At 45.8% G+C, this 17,193-nt stretch overlaps 7 protein-coding genes across 7 annotated transcripts; 4 read left to right on the forward strand and 3 right to left on the reverse strand.

Moving 5' to 3' along the window:
- The first annotated feature begins 992 nt into the window (after nucleotides 1-992).
- Nucleotides 993-3,573, forward strand: F4813DRAFT_373470 (putative MFS quinate transporter). Its single transcript, XM_049244816.1, has 4 exons — nucleotides 993-1,902; nucleotides 2,112-2,252; nucleotides 2,315-2,987; nucleotides 3,051-3,573. The coding sequence occupies exons 1-4, from the start codon at nucleotides 1,447-1,449 to the stop codon at nucleotides 3,458-3,460; spliced, it is 1,680 nt and encodes a 559-aa protein (XP_049095750.1). The 5' UTR covers nucleotides 993-1,446; the 3' UTR covers nucleotides 3,461-3,573.
- F4813DRAFT_373472 (uncharacterized protein) lies at nucleotides 3,542-5,669 on the reverse strand. The gene is made up of 4 exons (XM_049244817.1): nucleotides 5,283-5,669; nucleotides 4,592-5,207; nucleotides 4,395-4,524; nucleotides 3,542-4,308 (listed from the first exon to the last, which is right to left on the reverse strand). Exons 1-4 carry the CDS (start codon nucleotides 5,329-5,331, stop codon nucleotides 3,805-3,807), a joined length of 1,299 nt encoding a protein of 432 aa, XP_049095751.1. The 5' UTR covers nucleotides 5,332-5,669; the 3' UTR covers nucleotides 3,542-3,804.
- A 161-nt stretch (nucleotides 5,670-5,830) lies between these two features.
- F4813DRAFT_373474 (PLP-dependent transferase) lies at nucleotides 5,831-8,061 on the reverse strand. The gene is made up of 2 exons (XM_049244818.1): nucleotides 7,688-8,061; nucleotides 5,831-7,632 (listed from the first exon to the last, which is right to left on the reverse strand). The coding sequence occupies exons 1-2, from the start codon at nucleotides 7,887-7,889 to the stop codon at nucleotides 6,431-6,433; spliced, it is 1,404 nt and encodes a 467-aa protein (XP_049095752.1). The 5' UTR covers nucleotides 7,890-8,061; the 3' UTR covers nucleotides 5,831-6,430.
- On the forward strand, nucleotides 6,044-6,381 carry F4813DRAFT_245825 (uncharacterized protein). The gene has a single exon (XM_049240082.1). It carries the CDS (start codon nucleotides 6,162-6,164, stop codon nucleotides 6,330-6,332), a length of 171 nt encoding a protein of 56 aa, XP_049095753.1. The 5' UTR covers nucleotides 6,044-6,161; the 3' UTR covers nucleotides 6,333-6,381.
- A 668-nt stretch (nucleotides 8,062-8,729) lies between the features above and the next one.
- Nucleotides 8,730-9,897, forward strand: F4813DRAFT_383066 (Aldo/keto reductase; the record flags this gene model as incomplete). Its single annotated transcript, XM_049245894.1, has 3 exons — nucleotides 8,730-9,053; nucleotides 9,108-9,128; nucleotides 9,205-9,897. 3 exons carry the CDS (start codon nucleotides 8,730-8,732, stop codon nucleotides 9,895-9,897), a joined length of 1,038 nt encoding a protein of 345 aa, XP_049095754.1.
- Nucleotides 9,898-10,260: 363 nt separating this feature from the next.
- F4813DRAFT_393373 (MACRO domain-containing protein) lies at nucleotides 10,261-11,089 on the reverse strand (the record flags this gene model as incomplete). Its single annotated transcript, XM_049247413.1, has 2 exons — nucleotides 10,261-10,381; nucleotides 10,473-11,089. The coding sequence occupies 2 exons, from the start codon at nucleotides 11,087-11,089 to the stop codon at nucleotides 10,261-10,263; spliced, it is 738 nt and encodes a 245-aa protein (XP_049095755.1).
- A 756-nt stretch (nucleotides 11,090-11,845) lies between these two features.
- F4813DRAFT_373491 (uncharacterized protein) lies at nucleotides 11,846-17,040 on the forward strand. The gene is made up of 13 exons (XM_049244819.1): nucleotides 11,846-12,979; nucleotides 13,079-13,436; nucleotides 13,500-13,517; nucleotides 13,581-13,631; nucleotides 13,693-14,398; nucleotides 14,544-14,793; nucleotides 14,870-15,303; nucleotides 15,374-15,616; nucleotides 15,669-15,926; nucleotides 15,983-16,086; nucleotides 16,216-16,318; nucleotides 16,379-16,639; nucleotides 16,703-17,040. Exons 1-13 carry the CDS (start codon nucleotides 12,075-12,077, stop codon nucleotides 16,948-16,950), a joined length of 3,939 nt encoding a protein of 1,312 aa, XP_049095756.1. The 5' UTR covers nucleotides 11,846-12,074; the 3' UTR covers nucleotides 16,951-17,040.
- Nucleotides 17,041-17,193: the final 153 nt, after the last annotated feature.

The raw sequence follows: 17,193 nt of genomic DNA on the forward strand, positions 1-17,193 counted from the left end.
TAGTTTACCGATATAAAAGGAAATTATCCTTGTGTTGGGTTAGGTAGTTGTCAAAGCCTCATCTCTGACAGTCTAGACAAGACGCTACGAAATCTTGGTTTATATTGGCATCAGCAGTAGCGGTATTAGAAGCCGGCAAAAGTACGGCACCGGCCCGTAGTCTTATATCTACCTAAGTAGCTAAACTACTGGTGCTTGTTCATCTCTACCGGCTAACTAAAGCTCTTAGCATCCGGATGTGGGGATAAGGAGATTATACTCGCCTATTTCCTTACCGGATTCGGTCCAAGTGCTTTGCCAGCTAGCTGGATCACAATCATACCTATTTAGAATCAGCATCAAAGGTTTTTGTCACTAAGAACTACATTGTCTCGGCGTAGAAAGCGTTTTATAATAGACGGCTTGTCGTTGGCAGGTTTCTGATGTTACTGCGGAGCCCTGTTGACGGCGTACGTAAGAAGTGAAGAGCAACAAGACACGGAAAGCAGAAAAGAGAAAAGTGAAATGAAAATCTCACGATAGTTTCCCCGTGGGGAAGTGCAATTTCTAGCTTTCCAAGATGGAGCACCCAAAGCGTAGGCTGGTAAGTCGGAGAAAGGTATAAATAGGGAATAGGATAGACGCTACTCTCTGGGCATTCCAATGCGTCACGCGATTATTACGTATCTGACCGAACTAACTTACACCGTCTATCATAGCTCTAGCTTGAAATACAGACCGACGATGCCAACATCCGTAGTCACTAGGTTAATCGTGTATATCGCCTCATTGTTAGCTTGGCCCAAGTTGTTAGAAGCACAACCTACTAACCTAACATAAACCCTACCCTTTGCCCAGGCCCTTATTATGCCTCCCTACGCATCGGGTTAGTTCTAATGGCGAAAGCCGGCAGCTAACTTGCCAAGTTATCGGAGAGCCAAGAGAAAATATTATAATATTGTAACATTGCATCGTTGGTTGGTTCCCAGTTCCCCGTTCCCCATTCCCTATTCCCCATATCTCGCTCGCTGGATCCTTACATAGTAGCACCGAGAGTGAGGAGAAGCCAAACGCGGGGTCCCCATGGCGTACCTACATACATACTTACATAGTAGTAGGTATATTTGTACCAGGATCATAGGTGATTCTTGGCTTTGGTTACACATAGCACGGGGCATATAGCATGGAGCACATAGACATAGCATGGGGGTGGTTACATAGGTAGTGCTTTTCCCTCTTTGCTATTTGGAATTTGGAGAAGAGGTCACGCTGGATGCGACGTGCCCCGTGCGGAGCGTGTCGCTCAAAGTCGGCGTAAGATAATAGTCGAGTAACTAATGAAAGAGGAGCTACGCTTACCTATATAAGCTGGGCGATCTCCTGACGAGAAGAGAAGTAGTTGTCTGTCTCGTAGTAGTAGCCGCCAGCTCCCGTAGAGTCTAGTGTTCCTCAATAGACTACATAAAAATGGCTGGAGGCGTCAAGAAACCCGTCAATATCTTCAAATTGAAGGACTTGGGAGAGCCCAAGAACGTCTTCAATTGGCGACTATGGTTCGCCGTCATCTCCTTTGGTCTCCTTGGCGCAGCCCGGGGGGTTGACGAGGGTCTTATCTCGGGCGCGTTCAATTCCAAGGATTTTCAGAGGACAATCAACTATGATTCATATAGCGATATCGAGAAGACTAATATCAAGGCCAATGTATCCTCCATGGTCCAGCTTGGCTCTGTTGGCGGAGCTTTATTCGCCTTCGTCATTTGCGATCGCATCGGTAGGATATGGGCTACGCGCCAGCTTTGCGTCTTGTGGATTTTGGGTATTGCAATCTTTATGGGCAATGGTGGCAGTCTTGGAGCTGTTTACGCTGGACGATTCATCGCAGGTCTTGGAGTTGGCCAGACCCCTGTTGTTGGTCCTATTTATGGTATATCCTCCAATTATTTCTTTCCCCATTCCCTCTTCACTATTCCCTACTATGCTGTCGTCTATATGCGCTAACTTACTCGTAGTATGTCGGAATATAATTTCATATTTCATCTTTCATCTTCCATTTGAGAAGCTTCTTCTGGAATCCTCCTATGTTAAAGACTGGAATAGGTCCCGGTTTAACACGGAATGTTGACTTGAAATAGATTGCCGAGATTGCGCCAGCCTCCATCCGTGGCCTGTGTACTTGTATCTTTACGGGTTTCGTGTATGTAGGCATTGTCCTCGCTTACTTCACCAACTACGGCGCCCAGGTTAACTTAGGTGATTCCACTCACGTCCGATGGGTATGTATTATTGCGTTGCCTCTCATTACCTACCTCATGAGACTAACATTGACGATTGCTAGCTCGCACCAACAAGTCTGCATATCATTTTTTCTGGTCTCATTTTCATCTTGACGTTCTTCCAGTATGAATCGCCGCGTTTCCTCATCAAGAAAGGAAAGCATGACGAAGCTACTGAGACCATGGCTCACATCCGCCACCTGGCAGTAGATCACCCCTATGTTCTTTCGGAGATACACGCCATTAGGACCGCGCACGAGGAAGAACTTGAAGCTACCATGGGATCTAACTGGTACGGAGTGTTGAAGGAGATGTTTTTAATTCCTAGCAACCTCTACCGCCTGTATCTCAGTGCCATGGTTCAGTTTCTGTCTCAATGGTCCGGAGCTGGGTCTATCACCTTATACGCGCCCGACCTTTTCAAAATCCTCGGCATTAGTGGCCAGAATGAGTCGCTGCTGGTCACTGGTGTATTCGGCATCGTCAAATTCGTGTCGGCCGTCATATGTGCTTTGTTTCTTGTCGACGTCATCGGACGCAAGCGTGCCCTGCTCATTGGGATCACATTACAGGCAATTGCCATGATTTATGTAGCCGGGTTTCTAACGGCGGTCCCGGAGCTGGGAGTAGATGAGAGTTATGTGTTGCCAGAAGCTGAAGCAAGTGCCAGCCGTGGCGCTATCGCCATGATCTATATATCGGGATGCGGCTGGGCGCTTGGATGGAACTCGATGCGTATGTAACGTCCAGCCCCTATTTCTAGGATAACAGGATAACAGTTACTAATCACGATTATAGAATACCTCCTGACGGCCGAGCTGTTCCCTTTGCGCATCCGTGCCCTTTCTACTTCTATCGTCATGACGCTACATTTCGCAAACCAATACGGCAACTCGCGCGCTGTGCCTAATATGCTACTACCCACAGCCCAAGGAGGTATCTCACCCATGGGTACATTCTGGTCCTTCGCGGCGATTACCATTCTTGGCGGTCTATGGGTCTGGTTTTTCGTCCCCGAGACGAGTGGCCGTTCACTGGAAAGCATGGATCGTCTGTTTGAACTGCCATGGTACAGAATCGGGCTTCGCGGTAATGCGGATGCTGACCTCAAGGACGAGGCCTTCAATGAGAAGATGGGTATGGGGGCAGAGGTAGACCAAGTCGAAGTAGTCGATGAGAAGAAAGCAGGCGGAAATTCACGTGTTTAAAATGGCCAAGTGTTCTACTTCACAATGAAAGAACTCACCAAAAAGAATTGGGGTGTACCTAGATAGGTACCCATAATGCGAGAATAATAAACGCAACCGATTTTTTTCTTCTACTATACGAGTATTTTAGAAATTCATGCGCGCAAATCCCTATAACTCCGACCAGGCAATTGATCCCTGATGAGGGTGTAGTTTTTATCTGTCAAGCCCTAGGCTCTTGACCTCTTCATAAGACACCGCAAATACCTTTGTTAAGTACCTAAACACCGTTCAGTCCCCAGCAATATATTAGGTAGTTTTCTTCCTCTTCCCGGAATCTTTCCTTGTCCCTTAAAATATCCTCTTCAAGGGTTGTATAGCTTGAACACCTCGCCGGATGTATCGCTTGACATGTATAACTGTCCAGCCCCGTCGAAAACTAGTCCAACAGGTCGCGCGCAGCTTGATGACGAGCAATTTCCTTCGTCGGGCGGGTAGAAGATATCTACATACCCGGTCTTGCAATTAGCTGGTGCGACAGGAGCGTAAGCTCCACCATTGGCAGCATCACGTTGGAATGGTACCGCAACAAGCTTATACCCAGCTGGAGGATTGCGATTCCAACTGCCATGCAACGTGACGAACAGATTGGTGTACTTAGGTGCGTCAAATTTAGCATCGAGCGGTGCGGTGTGAGCCTCGAAGGTAAGCCGCGGTGATGTTGACATTCGCGCACATGTGTTGTCGTCGAACGTCTGGTTCGGCGCCAGAACGAACTGCTGACCGACGTCTAGTTGGTTCCCGCTAGTAGCGTTGGCGATGACCGCCTCGGGTTGCCACACCGTAAAACACGTCGGGTACCCATACCACTATAGTATCGACTGTTAAAAGAATTTCTCTTCGTGGAACATGTCACGATTAACTGAAAGATTATATAGATATAAAAATTGCTCACATTATCATTAGGAGTCGTAACATCGCCAAGGAAGTTGAGTTCCTCGGCTGGATTGTCGTTGTGAATATCTATCGATGTTCCGTTGATGTCGCGTGTGAGTTGATCGGCGCTATTCTCTACGCCCCAGAGCCTACGTAGAATCAGTAAGATCATTCCCTTATTTTCCCTTTAAAAGCAACAGGGGGGGGTTGTCGTACATATTATTGCCGTCGAATACCAATCCTACTTCGTTTCGCAAGCCATATCCAGCACGCCAGCCATCTTTGACGTAGTTGTAACCACCGGTTGGCGGGGCCGAGATATTAAAGACTTTGACAGTAGCCCTTGCTATTCCCGGGTCGACAGCAGCATAGTCGACGTTGCCCGTGGAACCGTGAGAAACGACTAGAAGGTCTGGTTGATGGGGTGGGATGATCAATGTTCTTGTGACGTGGTTGTTGGGCGACATGCCTGAAATCACAATAGTTGGCTCTCCATCTATATCGCCAGTTTTGGATTTGTATGGCCATCTGAAAACCTTTGTGGTTGAACTGGCATATAGTGTATTGCCATCTATTCCAAGATAAATTCCGTGGTTCAGGTCGGGCATAGGAATAAGAATACGCGAGGAATAAATGCACCCGTCGATATCGAGCTTGTGTTGGCTGATCCCGACCCCTTTTTCCACAATTAGAAGTCGATCCGCACTATCAATAACCATACCACGAGGCGAAGATAGTCCATCTCCCACTTTCTTGCCTATCCAGCCTTCGGCCAGCTTGAACGGATACCGAGCAGGCGGGACACCGCGACAAGGGTCAGCAAAGCCGCCAACTAGAATGGGTAGCCTTTCTGTTAGAATAGATACACTGTTTAACAAACCGTCCTCTTTCTCTTCTGGATGCTTACCGGTGAAAAGCAGCACTGCTACTACGCTTACAACAAGATTAAACCACATCTTTGTTGGATTTGGTTCGAAAGATGGCCTATATCGTGATGTCCGAGGGGAAGTTTTAATGAAAAGAAGTTGGCAAGGGTCAGTTATTATAAATAACCCATCCCAAGTTAAGCGGAAGAAGGCAACTCCAATGTAAGGAAACCTTATCTTGAAACTGAGTGAATAAAGAAGGCAGGTGGAGAGTACCTGTGAGCATATAAGCTTAGTTATATCACGGCAACCACGGTGTAAGTATCGAATTATCGGAAGCCGAACCCAATGAGCATTAAGGTATTGTGGTGGTACATAACATTGAATATTATGTAGGTAGGTACCTTAGGTACATACCTAGGTTAAGGAATTCACAGGTAAATAACCTGCTCTTGCTTTTTTGTAGGAACAAGATCGGATATACAACTTTAGCGAGTGCCTCTCACGTGGATTCAGTTGGGTGTACGGGGATTTAGCAGTATTTGCGATAAATACATCATTTAAATACACCTTGGGTATTACATTTTATCTTTCATAATCCTTTATTTTTATTCCACAAGTCTAAACTACAGACCTACACCTTACTTCCGAATAGTTGAGTGGCACTTATCTACTGAGACTTGACGTATTGTAATGAGAAGTCTATTATCTATGATAATTAGAACACCTACAACGTTATTTTAAAACTCAAGGCATCGAAATATCGAAGATGAAGCAATACACTGCCGAAGAATGGCTGCCGTCTACCATGTGGAGGGTGCGAATGAATGACGGCGCGATCGATGCTCGGGGTAGATGATGGGCTGGCACTCTCTAGGTAAGAAAATCAGGTTGTCGCCTGAAGGAGTGGTGACGGAAGCATGTGGCATGCCCGGCGCGAATATGTGCTCATGTACAACATCTGGTGGGAAAACATGAAGACAATAGTTATCATATCGATTCGGGATGAAGACGGGGGATCTATTGGTAACGTTTACCGCGTGAATGTCGATGCTGCGGGTATTCGAAGACACGCTTATAGGCTGAACTAAATCCGAAAGGGAAGACTTGATAGTATAACCTGACCCTACTAATACAGAAACGGGATGATTATACCTATTAAATACTTCCACCGACATTGTAGACACGCCTATGCTTCACTACTTTCCCCCCTTTCGACCCTCTGGCAGAGCTCACGAAGCACCTCGCCAGCCCACTCAAAATCCTCAAAATCCAGATAAGTCTGTGCACTTATCCTCGCCCACTTGCGGCCATTATGCGTGAACAGCGGGAAAAAAGTTTTGTAGTCAGAGGCCATCCTCTCCATCATCCATGCAGATGCACGAGATGCCTTATCAAGTGTTAATGGCAACGCGATGTTTGTTGTCGCACATTGCGACATCGTACCGGACTTGTTATCCATGACCTCAGTTCCAAGAATCTGCGCAATCCTTTTACCCCCTTCCTTAGCTAACCCATGGGTATATTTGAGTATGTTCTCTTCGCTGCCGAAGGTCTGCTCCCGCCATACGATCGCATCTTTCACGCAAAGATAGGCGCTTGTATCTAGAGTTCCCATGAATTGAAAGTTGTTGACAAAGGGCGATGGATGACTCTTCGGTAATGGGTTGAACCTGTCACCGGACTTGGAAATGTATCCGTGGGATGTAGGGATTGTCGATGCTATCAATGATTGGTTTCGGAAGGGGACGTATAGGACGGCACAGCTTCTCGGCACGTAAAGCCATTTGTGACAATTCGAAACAAAGAAATCGGGATCCAGAGCCTCGAGATCGAGATCAAGCATCCCAACACCCTGGGCTCCATCTACCAGGCTCAAGATCCCTTCTTGTTTGCAGACTCTCACAACGTCCTCAAAGGGAAATCGAACAGCCGGGAGGCTGGATACTGTGTCGAAGAGACACACTTTAGCGCGTTTCCCATCCCCTTTCCCCTTTTCTATTGCATCTTTGAGAGATGCTACAATGTCGTGGTCTTCACATGGATAGGCTATCTGTATCTCTCGCGACGAAACTCGGCCCCGGCCCGAGTCAACGAGATAGTCAATAGTCTTTCCACAGGCACCGTATATAGTGTTAAAATATAGAATCTCATCCTTGCAGTCTTCCTTCCAGTCAATATTTCGGAGGACCGTATTCACTGCTCCCGTAGCGTTTGGGACGAACACTACCGTATCAGCTGGTGCCTTGAGTAACTTCGCCATAGCTTCTCGAGACTCGTTGAGAATATCGGGCAGATCATAACGAATAAAGGTATCAGGCATTGCTTCGGTACGATCTTGGTACTGGCGAAGTTTATTTCTTACGGCGCGTGGGCTTGCCCCGAACGAGCCTGTCGATGAGTAAGTAGACGCACATGACTACCTAATTTGATGAGATTCACTTACCATGATTAAGGTTGCGGTGGTTTGGGTCAAAGTCGAAGTGTTGAAGAGCTCTCTTGCCAAACATATGCAGGTTGCCTTCAAGTCTACTTCGCGTCGTATTATTAGCCGCTCTTAGAGCTAAGTTGTTGTCGTCGACAGTCATCTTGAATATGCAAATATTTCGTCGATTTTTAGTAAAATATAAATGGTCTCGACCTATCATACATGAAAATGCTCTACAGTACAACAGTTACTATAAAACCACCATGGCTTTCGAAACCTTATATAGACTTTGTTTACTAAATGTCTACTTGTATTATAGACACCCCAGTATGATAGTATTAGTTAGTCACTATCGAACAGCGACGAGCCCCACCCATAGGTACAGAAGGGCGCGAAGCCTACTATGTCCATCTGTCATGACATACTCCGATATCGAATATATTTTTAAGCCGATCGCGGAAATCGCGGAAATATCCCCCGGGTAGCTGCGGGCTAAAATAAGGTACGGTGGAAGAGAGTATTATTTTGTTTAAACTTGTTGTCTAGTTTGATATTATTGAATCTTTACTTTCCGTACGCGGCATGAGTCATCATCTTTTTTTCTTTGATTCATTACTTTTACTAGGAAATTTCATTCTTATAGCTGTGTTACTATACTCACTAAGACAGTTTAGTTATACTAACATAACTTACCAACCTCACAATTACTTTCAACATTACTTTCAACCGGGTCATAGTCTTACATAGGTACTTACCCATATAAGCTCATATTTCACCTTATCATAACTAATTAATAAGCCATCATTGAAGGGGAATTACCTATAAATAGTTCTCTAGTATAGATAGGAGCTAGATAGTCCCGACCTTTCTGTATCGGCAGTGCGGGGAGAAATGAATGCCGGGTATAGTATAAGACTAGGGGTGGTATTAGCCACAAACTATCTCAGTTATTTGTCTTGGATTCATCATAGCATTTTTTAATCCCAAGTAGAATATTCCTGGTTTAAAATGTTTTATGTTTTCTCTCGTAATTCTTTCTAGATTTCTAAATTGTACTCAAATGACAGATCAAAGAAAGCCGCGGATAATCCTTGGCCTCATGGTCATTGGTCCCGAGGGAAGTCCAGGGGCACGTATGACGGATCCGGGTGATTTCAAGAAGGCTCTGGACATCTTTCAAGAGCGAGGTTACCATGAGCTCGACACGGCACGCCTATATATCGGCGGGAAGCAGGAGGCATTTACAAGACAGGCCAGGTGGAAGGAGAGAGGTCTATCCATAGGCACAAAACTATGGCCGCTACCATCAGGATCGCACGAGCCAGAGGCACTAACAAGTGCGTTATACACTTGTCTAAAGGAGCTTGGGACAGATTCTGTAGACGTACGTGCACTGGAAATAAAAGTAGCATAAGAAACGATACTTACATAAACCTAGATTCTCTACCTTCATGCACCTGTAACGGAACCCCTTTACTGAAAAAATATAGATTACGAGTTTCAAAACTCACGGGGCCTGCTAACTAACATCCCAGGACCGATCTGTGCCTTTCGCAGCTACACTTGAAGCTATAGATAAGCTACATAAAGCTGGCAAGTTCTCGCGACTGGGTCTCAGCAACTATGCATCTTTCGAGGTGGCCGAGATTGTCATGACGTGTAATCACAATGGATGGGTAAAGCCAACAGTGTATCAGGCCATATACAACTGCCTATTCCGAACTATTGAGGATGAATTGATTCCAACATGCTCTCGTTATGGTATCGCTGTCGATGTATATAGCCCGACTGGAGGCGGGTTCCTCCTCGGCAGGATCACATCGAAGGACGACGACCCGAAGGAAGGACGATACGCGGCAGGCCCATTCCAGCATTTGACGCGAGGGCGGTACTTCAGAGATGGTATAATCAAGGGGTCGCAGCTGATCCGTGAAGCTGCCGAGGCACGAGGTTTGAATCCCTTGGAGGTAGCGATGCGCTGGTTGGTACACCACTCGATGCTACGGGTTGTCGAAGGGCAGGACGGGGTCGTGATTGGCTTCTCTAATATACAGCAACTAAAGCACAATCTAGACTACCTAGAAAAAGGACCGTTGGACGCGGAGTTACTTCAGGTACTACAGCAAGCATGGAAAGCAGCCAAGGGGGACATGGAGACATATTGGCAGCTACCAATGGTATACACCTACGACACGGAAGAAGTACTTTTTGGGCAAGAGAGCAAGTGAAGCGGGCATGTATATTTAGACAGGGCATTACAACGTAGCAGCCTACATACATTTGTAGGTAAACCTAGGTATCGAATCCATCATGAGAACTAGATTCAGCAGCATTCAGCTTATGACTTGGGTTAACAGGAGTTAAAGTGTGAGAGCTTATTGAATCAGTATTCCTAATATCATTTTCCAGCTTCGTCGTATACTGGGCTAGTGTTTGATGACGTATCACATTTCCGTACCGGATGCCATCCTCCAATTCAGGTAGGTAGATACTGTACGCGATACTATTATGGCTTCTCATCTCAACAATGCAGGACTGTCCATGGTGATAATACCACTCTTGCTACGCGATCTCTGTTCCACTAACACAAGCTAACGGCTTGCAGTACCGGTGGCGGACACATCGGGAACCTGGCCGGTATTAGTCTCGGCGTCCGTAGTGCGCTCTTGAGTGGCTTCGTTTTTAGCGATAGGGGCAGGAGGGAAGTGGCGGCTATATAGTGATGTATGTATGTTAGCAGATATAGATTGTTAATTTCAAACTAGAATGCTGGTAAAAAGAGAGGCGGGGATGAAGGACTTACGGTATAATGCTATTGTAAGCTTGGACGTCCTTCAACTCAAACGTGACGAAGATTACTTTTTCCAGCTTCTCTCCATGACCACTGTCCATGAACTTTCTAACGGTGTCACAGGCGACGTGAGCAGCCCCACGACTTGGATAACCGTAAACACCAGTGCTAATTGCGCTAAACGCGATAGTTTTCAACCCGTTCTGCACGGCAAGCTCCAGGCTCGACTTGTAACAGCTGCGGAGAGCAGCCTCGCTCTTAGCGGGGTTGATATCGTCGTATACGGGACCGACAGTATGAATGACCTTTTTACAAGGAAGATTATATGCATCGGTGATCTTAGACAAACCAGTATGACAACCACCCAAGGTGCGACACTCGGCACGTAGCTTCGGACCAGCAGCACGGTGGATAGCACCATCAACACCACCGCCGCCGAGCAGAGAGGTATTGGCAGCATTTACGATTGCATCCACGGATAAAGTGGTGATGTCTCCACGAAATAGGCCGATGCGATCATTGTGCACGGAAGATACGCCGCTAAGGGGAGGATCCTTCGGAGCTTCTAGTTTGTCGTTGCGATAGAGAAGGGAAAGAGAGCGGATATCCAACGCAGAGGTGTGAGCCATCCTGGCGACGATACGAAGCATTCGTTTGTTAGAATGTCACATAGTCGTAAGAGAGGTCGAGGTTGAAGATTCATGGGTTGATGATTGGTTTGAAGATGCATAGAAGAGCTGCGGAAGCTAAGAGCTGTGATCCATGGATGCATATATGGAACCTACATATAGGTACATGCATGTACGGACAACAAATTTTACACGTTGTATCTAATCCGTACATGTACCTACATATTATCTAGAGGAAACTACCTAGGTACGTGTACCTAACCGTAGTAGGTACCTTACGTTAGGTACACTACAATGACGTCTTCGTAGGTCCCCCCCCCATGGAAGTTTCAATGTTTATCAGATACCACATATGTACATGTATGTACCTGTGCTCTCTCTGCCCCTCCCCCGCGTACTACATGTAATTAGTATTGTGGAGCACGGAAGTGATATATATCCGAGGTTTACCCTCGTGTACTTGGAACTTTGCTGAGCTTTGCTCAGTACAACTGAACGTTAATGAATCAACTTCTTATTCTTCTTATTTGCCCGTGGAATTGACCTGTTTTGCAGTACCTAAGAGGTAACCCCTTAATGCTAACATGGAAGTTGGACTTAGACTTAGACTCAGACTTATACACTGTAATAATACGTCGACCTTTATAAGACAGGATCCGGATGCGTCCCACGTCTGCTTTGTGGACAAGGACTTTCTTTTACAGAAGAAAAGCAAATATTGAAAGGAAATGTCGAAAACAACTATAGAAAATAACTATCTAAATCAGGTACAATATAGACAAGATAGCCGAATTCAGTTCCCTCAGTCCATAGTCGACATATCGTCAATCCTTAAACCACCTATGTTAGACAATTACCATTGCCAATTTGACCGCACGTGTGTTCTTGTCCAAATATCCCCCCCCGTATAGCGTCTCGATCTTATATCTCGCTTCAAGTTGTATCTAACTATATCGTTTCGAAGACATTACTACTACCTGGCACAATGTCGGGTTCTGGCTCAGGTTCTGGCTCAGGCTCAGGCTCAGGTTGGAATCCATTTCGACCCAACCAACCACCCCAAGAAAAAGATCCATTTCACGATCCATTTCCAGTCCCCTTTCCAGCTCCGCATCGATATACGTATCCATCTTCCGTCCCATATCAAGACGGTGATCCAATTTCAGGTGGAATCCCAGATCCACCTCTATTTCCACCAGCTCAGATTCCACCTCCGCACTTTATACCTCCAACACATCGACCACCCTTGTCTCAAAGCCTACCACCTCAGACAAGACCTCATTTCTATCATGTGGACGTACTTCGACCTTCCTACATACGAGAAGACCCCACGAGACCTATAACGCCATTAGCAAGAAAGCACGGCATCTCAGACGCTCCCTTTCACAGTCTATATACATCTGACGGCCTATCCCACTCCGGCTTGCGTCAAGAGTTTCCTAGTACACTACCCCCGGGGAAAACGGATCCCATACCAAAACCAGAGCCTGAGGAATTAAACAGACTTTTCAGGACAGAGAGGGAACAAGTCCAATGGGCCAATCCCGACGTCAAGACCTGGAGAATAGAAGCCCTTTATGATGGACTCGTTTGCGGATGGCCATCCGCAGAAGACCGTTGGAGGAGCAACTGGGATCAATGGGAAGCCTTTAGGGTTAATCTGAGCATCGTGGACGAGAGCCAGTGGTTTTCGTGCTTTCGGAAAGACTGCTGGTTTGATTCAAGACATAATGCTTTAAATGCATTAAGTGAACCTGTTCCAGGCCTCAATATGTGGCCTGATGAAACGTGGTACACTGTTGACAACCCTATCATTTGGCAATATACCAGTCAGGCTATAGAAATCTTCAGCCGTGTTATAGGGCAGTTATGCGAAGAACAGAATGAATGGCATGTAGCCTCTTTATTTATAATTCCCCTTTATTTATATTATCTTATCTTATTCTCGACATGGTTATTTGCGAGCTAGGTGGCTAATGTTCAACCAAGGCTCGATGCTCTATTATTCTCAAGGCCAATACCTATAGGAGATAATCCCAATTATGATTTCCCCCCGCAGTATAGGCCTTACAAAATGAAGCTTATTACCCGTCCAAGGGAACAGAGGGCGTCCGGTGCTCAACTGTACCAAGCAATCGAAAATCTGACAAAGGGCAATATAGTCAGTACCTTCTGCGACGAGACAACTATTGTTGTGCCAGCCCAGGCTGCCACAACAAGATTCAACAATCCTGCAATGGGAAGAGCAACCATTATGTTCAACGTCCGTTATGCCTTACGAACCCTACTTGAAATGGAGACATCGGTCCCCGAAAGATGCATGCAATTGCTCAACTTTTCTAGTCTTGTACGAGGCCCATTCCCTGTAGCGCTGCGATATTCATAACTAATTACTTACTCAATTTCGTAGTTCCTGCACGAGTTTGCGGTGAGTCTCAAATCCATTTTCTCGTCCCCTTTTTAGGTAGTAGAGGCTGAATAAGACGAGTAGCACGCGATATGGATGTGTCGATTTGCCACAGATACTCCTGATGATGAACCGGTAAGATACTATTTCGCTGAATACTTCGTATTATTGGGGAGCTTACTTTCCGTTCTACTAGTTCTTTGGAGAAGAATGGATCGCAGAGCTGGGCCACTCATTCACCAGACAAATTTGGGGCGGTACGATACAGCCTAGCCCAACGACGCTATATATACGCGGGAGACATAGGGGCTTCACAACCTACTTCAAACTTATATACTTCCCTAATCTTAACTTTGTTGCGCGTGAAAGGGATTATGATAGAAATACTTACGAAAAATTCAGGAGAGGCGAACATTATAGTTATAATTTCTTGATACCCGCCGTATGGGCCTCAGCTATCCTATGTGAAGAATTCTGGACCAAGATCATACCTCAGCGCGGTAGTGTTGCGCTTCGGGCGCCTCTGCTTTTCGGAATGGGAACTTTCAATGGTGCAACATACGAGTCCCGCAGAATAGCAAACCCGGAATTTTGGACTCCCGAGTTAAGAGGATATTACGAGTTGGCTTTGACGCGATGGGTAGACGCAGGAGCGCGTATGAGACTCGTAAGACATGGCTGGTACGATGAAGAGTATAAGACATGGAAAAGTTTACCCTGGAGTAATTCGTGGCTCCTCAACATAATTGAACAGTTCACTTACCACCACACAAACCGGAATCTGGCTAGTTGTCGAGACTCAGTAGCAAAACTCCTACACAGCGCGAGGCCGCAGGATGGGTGCCAGCCATCCACCTCCATGGGTATCACCTATTTAATAGCGTTGATCATGTTATTATCTCGTACGTTAGCCTGTCCATCACTCCCTGTCCCCGATCCTTCCAATTAAGTCAAATAGTATATTACCCTTCTCAAGACCACAGAACTCCCATCGTATCCTTAGCCGGATTTTGCTAACTCTCAATTTACTAACTCTCGAATACACAGTTCCTAGAGAACCTGCGGGAGATCTATTAAGACCAAAGCTTCCGAGTCAAGCCTTTTACTACCCAAGTCGTGCAGCGAAACCTGGGTTCGATGCTCGATCTTCTGAAGATTGTGTCGGACCTTATAATGTCTTGACTGATATCGCACCAGATGTTGTTGAAGGATTTCAAGAATTTACAAGTTTTCCCAGTCACATAAAGCATATTAGTGATACTCTTTCGTACGTTGAGTACGAGTATGGAGCCCCACTGTGAGTTATACACATCTCCATACCAATAGCTATATCTCGTAGAGCGGTCTCTCTAACGAAAAGCTTCCAAATATAGAGGGTGGATAGTTATGATTATCGACTGTTTTACTCAACTGCACGTGCAACGAGAATCGAACCCAAGTTCTGATAGCTGGGGAGGCTTCTCTTTCAAGATACCTCCGTACGACCCGGGGTGGGTTGTGGCAAGAGAAAGTAAACAATCATTATCCAGACCGGTAAGGCTTCGATATAAGGCCATTGTGCCTTGGATTCTCGCACCACTTCCTCTGCCACAATATTCCCCACCGCCTAGTCCATATACATTACCGAAACGATCTGGAGGAGCGAATTTTAGGCGCTTCCCTGGCCACGCAGCCCAGAATACACCTATGAGGAGGGAATACCCTCAACACTTGTATATCGGTGATGTGGCAAATCATAGGGCCCTCAATGATGCCTGGGTGGTTGAATCAAACGGAGACGACGGGTTCGACGTATTCGATATCACGAGTAAGTTAACTCCGACCCTTCTCCCGCTTTTGACCCTGACTGCTGACTACCTACCTACCTAATGTTCCAGGTGAATTAAGAAGTGTGAATGCTACGGAAACCGATTATGGCGCCATGGTAGTGATTGGACCTCAAGGTTCGACATTGAATCGAGATGCAAGAGCAGAATTTGTTCGTGCAAAATTCAACACCAGTATCCAACCAATTGGCAAGTTGATGCTACGAAGGCGTATAGAAGAGGTCGCAGAGTGTGATGGTCAGAATGGGCGATCTGCTTGGACCAGCTGGGGCCCACTCATCTTCGACATAACCAGTGCGTTGTAGACATCATATTTAGAAGCAGAGCTATACTGACTTTTCCCAAGATTTCCCTGCTCGGTCTATCGAAGAACAAGAGGCGTTAACCGAGAGTTATGGTGGCCCGTTGTCCAAAGATCTGACAAGATCGGAACACGAAACAAATCAACTACTGGAGCGTCTAGTCCCCTATACCTGCGCGTATCTCCACGTACCACAGCCAGTACGGAATATGAGGTATTTTACACCAGAAACGCTACGGTGGTATGACAACCCCTCTCATGGGGTCTATATTGCACTAGGAAATGTGGTCTACGATATTTCGGGTCAGTTATTCTTCGTTGTCAAGGGCTCTAACGATTTCGGTACTGATATCATTTAGACTACCTACGTTTTCACCCCGGAGGTTCCCAGTTGCTCATCCACTGCACGGGACTCGACGCTACTCAACAGTTTCTGCAGTATCACAAACCTGAGATGATGAATGTTAGTAGCCACCAGAGATATTCCTTTCTTGCTCAATGGCCAGAACAGACCCCGACAGAATTATATATTCCAATTGCTGAAATTCGCCTATAACTTCTACGCGCTGTTAGCTAATCTCTATTTGTATAGTCTTACCAATTTATGCAAGTCGGCTACCTCGTCCCAGAGCGTACTTGGGAACATTTGCAAGATAACCACGTCGTTGTCCATGATTGGGTGTTTAATATAAGCTGTATGGTTCCTCTTTTAAATCCTTAATCATGTCAAATAGCCAACTCACTATGTATTAAAGCGCTCCAACAAGAGGACCCAAGTCTCTTCAATTCTCTCCGTAAATTCATCCGCCGGGATACTACGGTCGCCGTAACCGGTCACGATAGCGACGCGGCAGCATTAATTAAATTATTTAACGATAAACAGCACCTCATCGTTGCTGGTTTAGCGACGAAAGAACTATTGGATATACCGGCGTGGGAGTTCCTTAAACACAACAACTATAAAAGTGCGCAGGGCGCGTGGGTCGCCGTCGAAGGCTACATTTACAATGTTGGGGGTATGTTCAGCATGCTAAGATATTTTACTCGTCCAGGTTTATAATATATTAACTCATTCTTAGATCTCATGAAGTACCCCGACTACTACAATCGGAAACTAGGATTTAATTGGGCTGGGAAAGAGTTGAGTAATCCTGATTTAGCCCAATGGTTGATGACAAACTACAGGACTCGGTGTATAGGTAGACTCGTTGAGGGACCCATCTTGCCAGAACCAGAGATAAACCCGAATTTGAGCCTGGAAGGTCCAATACACCCTAGAGGAACGGAAGATCTGATTGTAGAAAGAAGAAAGGGTGTATATGAGTAAAGGTGTCTAGGAATTTAAAGATAGAATTCAATTTATAGATATCTAGCAAATTAGCTTTACATTGAAATAATTATAAGAGCCTCTATATCATCCTCATCACTCTAGTTAGGCGGTCTTAGGCAGTCGTAGCTTTCATTTTGCCAGATACATCAAAAGAAATCCTCTTCAAACCACGTAAAATGTATTCTTCGAGGTACAGATACTTGTTAAGAAGCATCTCTAAAGGGTGATTGGATGGCCTTG

Source organism: Daldinia decipiens (assembly GCF_022478715.1).
Source record: "Daldinia decipiens strain CBS 113046 unplaced genomic scaffold F4813scaffold_43, whole genome shotgun sequence".
NCBI lineage: Eukaryota > Fungi > Ascomycota > Sordariomycetes > Xylariales > Hypoxylaceae > Daldinia > Daldinia decipiens.

Excerpts from the sequence above, each read along its gene's own strand:
- F4813DRAFT_373474 (XM_049244818.1), bottom strand. The coding sequence starts at position 7,889 with ATGATAGGTCGAGACCATTTATATTTTACTAAAAATCGACGAAATATT. Across the intron at positions 7,633-7,687 it reads CCACCGCAACCTTAATCATG|GCTCGTTCGGGGCAAGCCCA; the intron begins GTAAGTGAATCT and ends ACTCATCGACAG.
- F4813DRAFT_373470 (XM_049244816.1), top strand. The coding sequence starts at position 1,447 with ATGGCTGGAGGCGTCAAGAAACCCGTCAATATCTTCAAATTGAAGGAC. Across the intron at positions 1,903-2,111 it reads CTGTTGTTGGTCCTATTTAT|ATTGCCGAGATTGCGCCAGC; the intron begins GGTATATCCTCC and ends GACTTGAAATAG. Across the intron at positions 2,253-2,314 it reads ATTCCACTCACGTCCGATGG|CTCGCACCAACAAGTCTGCA; the intron begins GTATGTATTATT and ends GACGATTGCTAG.
- F4813DRAFT_373472 (XM_049244817.1), bottom strand. The coding sequence starts at position 5,331 with ATGTGGTTTAATCTTGTTGTAAGCGTAGTAGCAGTGCTGCTTTTCACC. Across the intron at positions 5,208-5,282 it reads AGCAGTGCTGCTTTTCACCG|TTGGCGGCTTTGCTGACCCT; the intron begins GTAAGCATCCAG and ends TACCCATTCTAG. Across the intron at positions 4,525-4,591 it reads GTATTCGACGGCAATAATAT|GCTCTGGGGCGTAGAGAATA; the intron begins GTACGACAACCC and ends GATTCTACGTAG.
- F4813DRAFT_245825 (XM_049240082.1), top strand. The coding sequence starts at position 6,162 with ATGTGGCATGCCCGGCGCGAATATGTGCTCATGTACAACATCTGGTGG.
- F4813DRAFT_373491 (XM_049244819.1), top strand. The coding sequence starts at position 12,075 with ATGTCGGGTTCTGGCTCAGGTTCTGGCTCAGGCTCAGGCTCAGGTTGG. Across the intron at positions 14,399-14,543 it reads GTTGATCATGTTATTATCTC|TTCCTAGAGAACCTGCGGGA; the intron begins GTACGTTAGCCT and ends TCGAATACACAG. Across the intron at positions 14,794-14,869 it reads TACGAGTATGGAGCCCCACT|AGGGTGGATAGTTATGATTA; the intron begins GTGAGTTATACA and ends TTCCAAATATAG.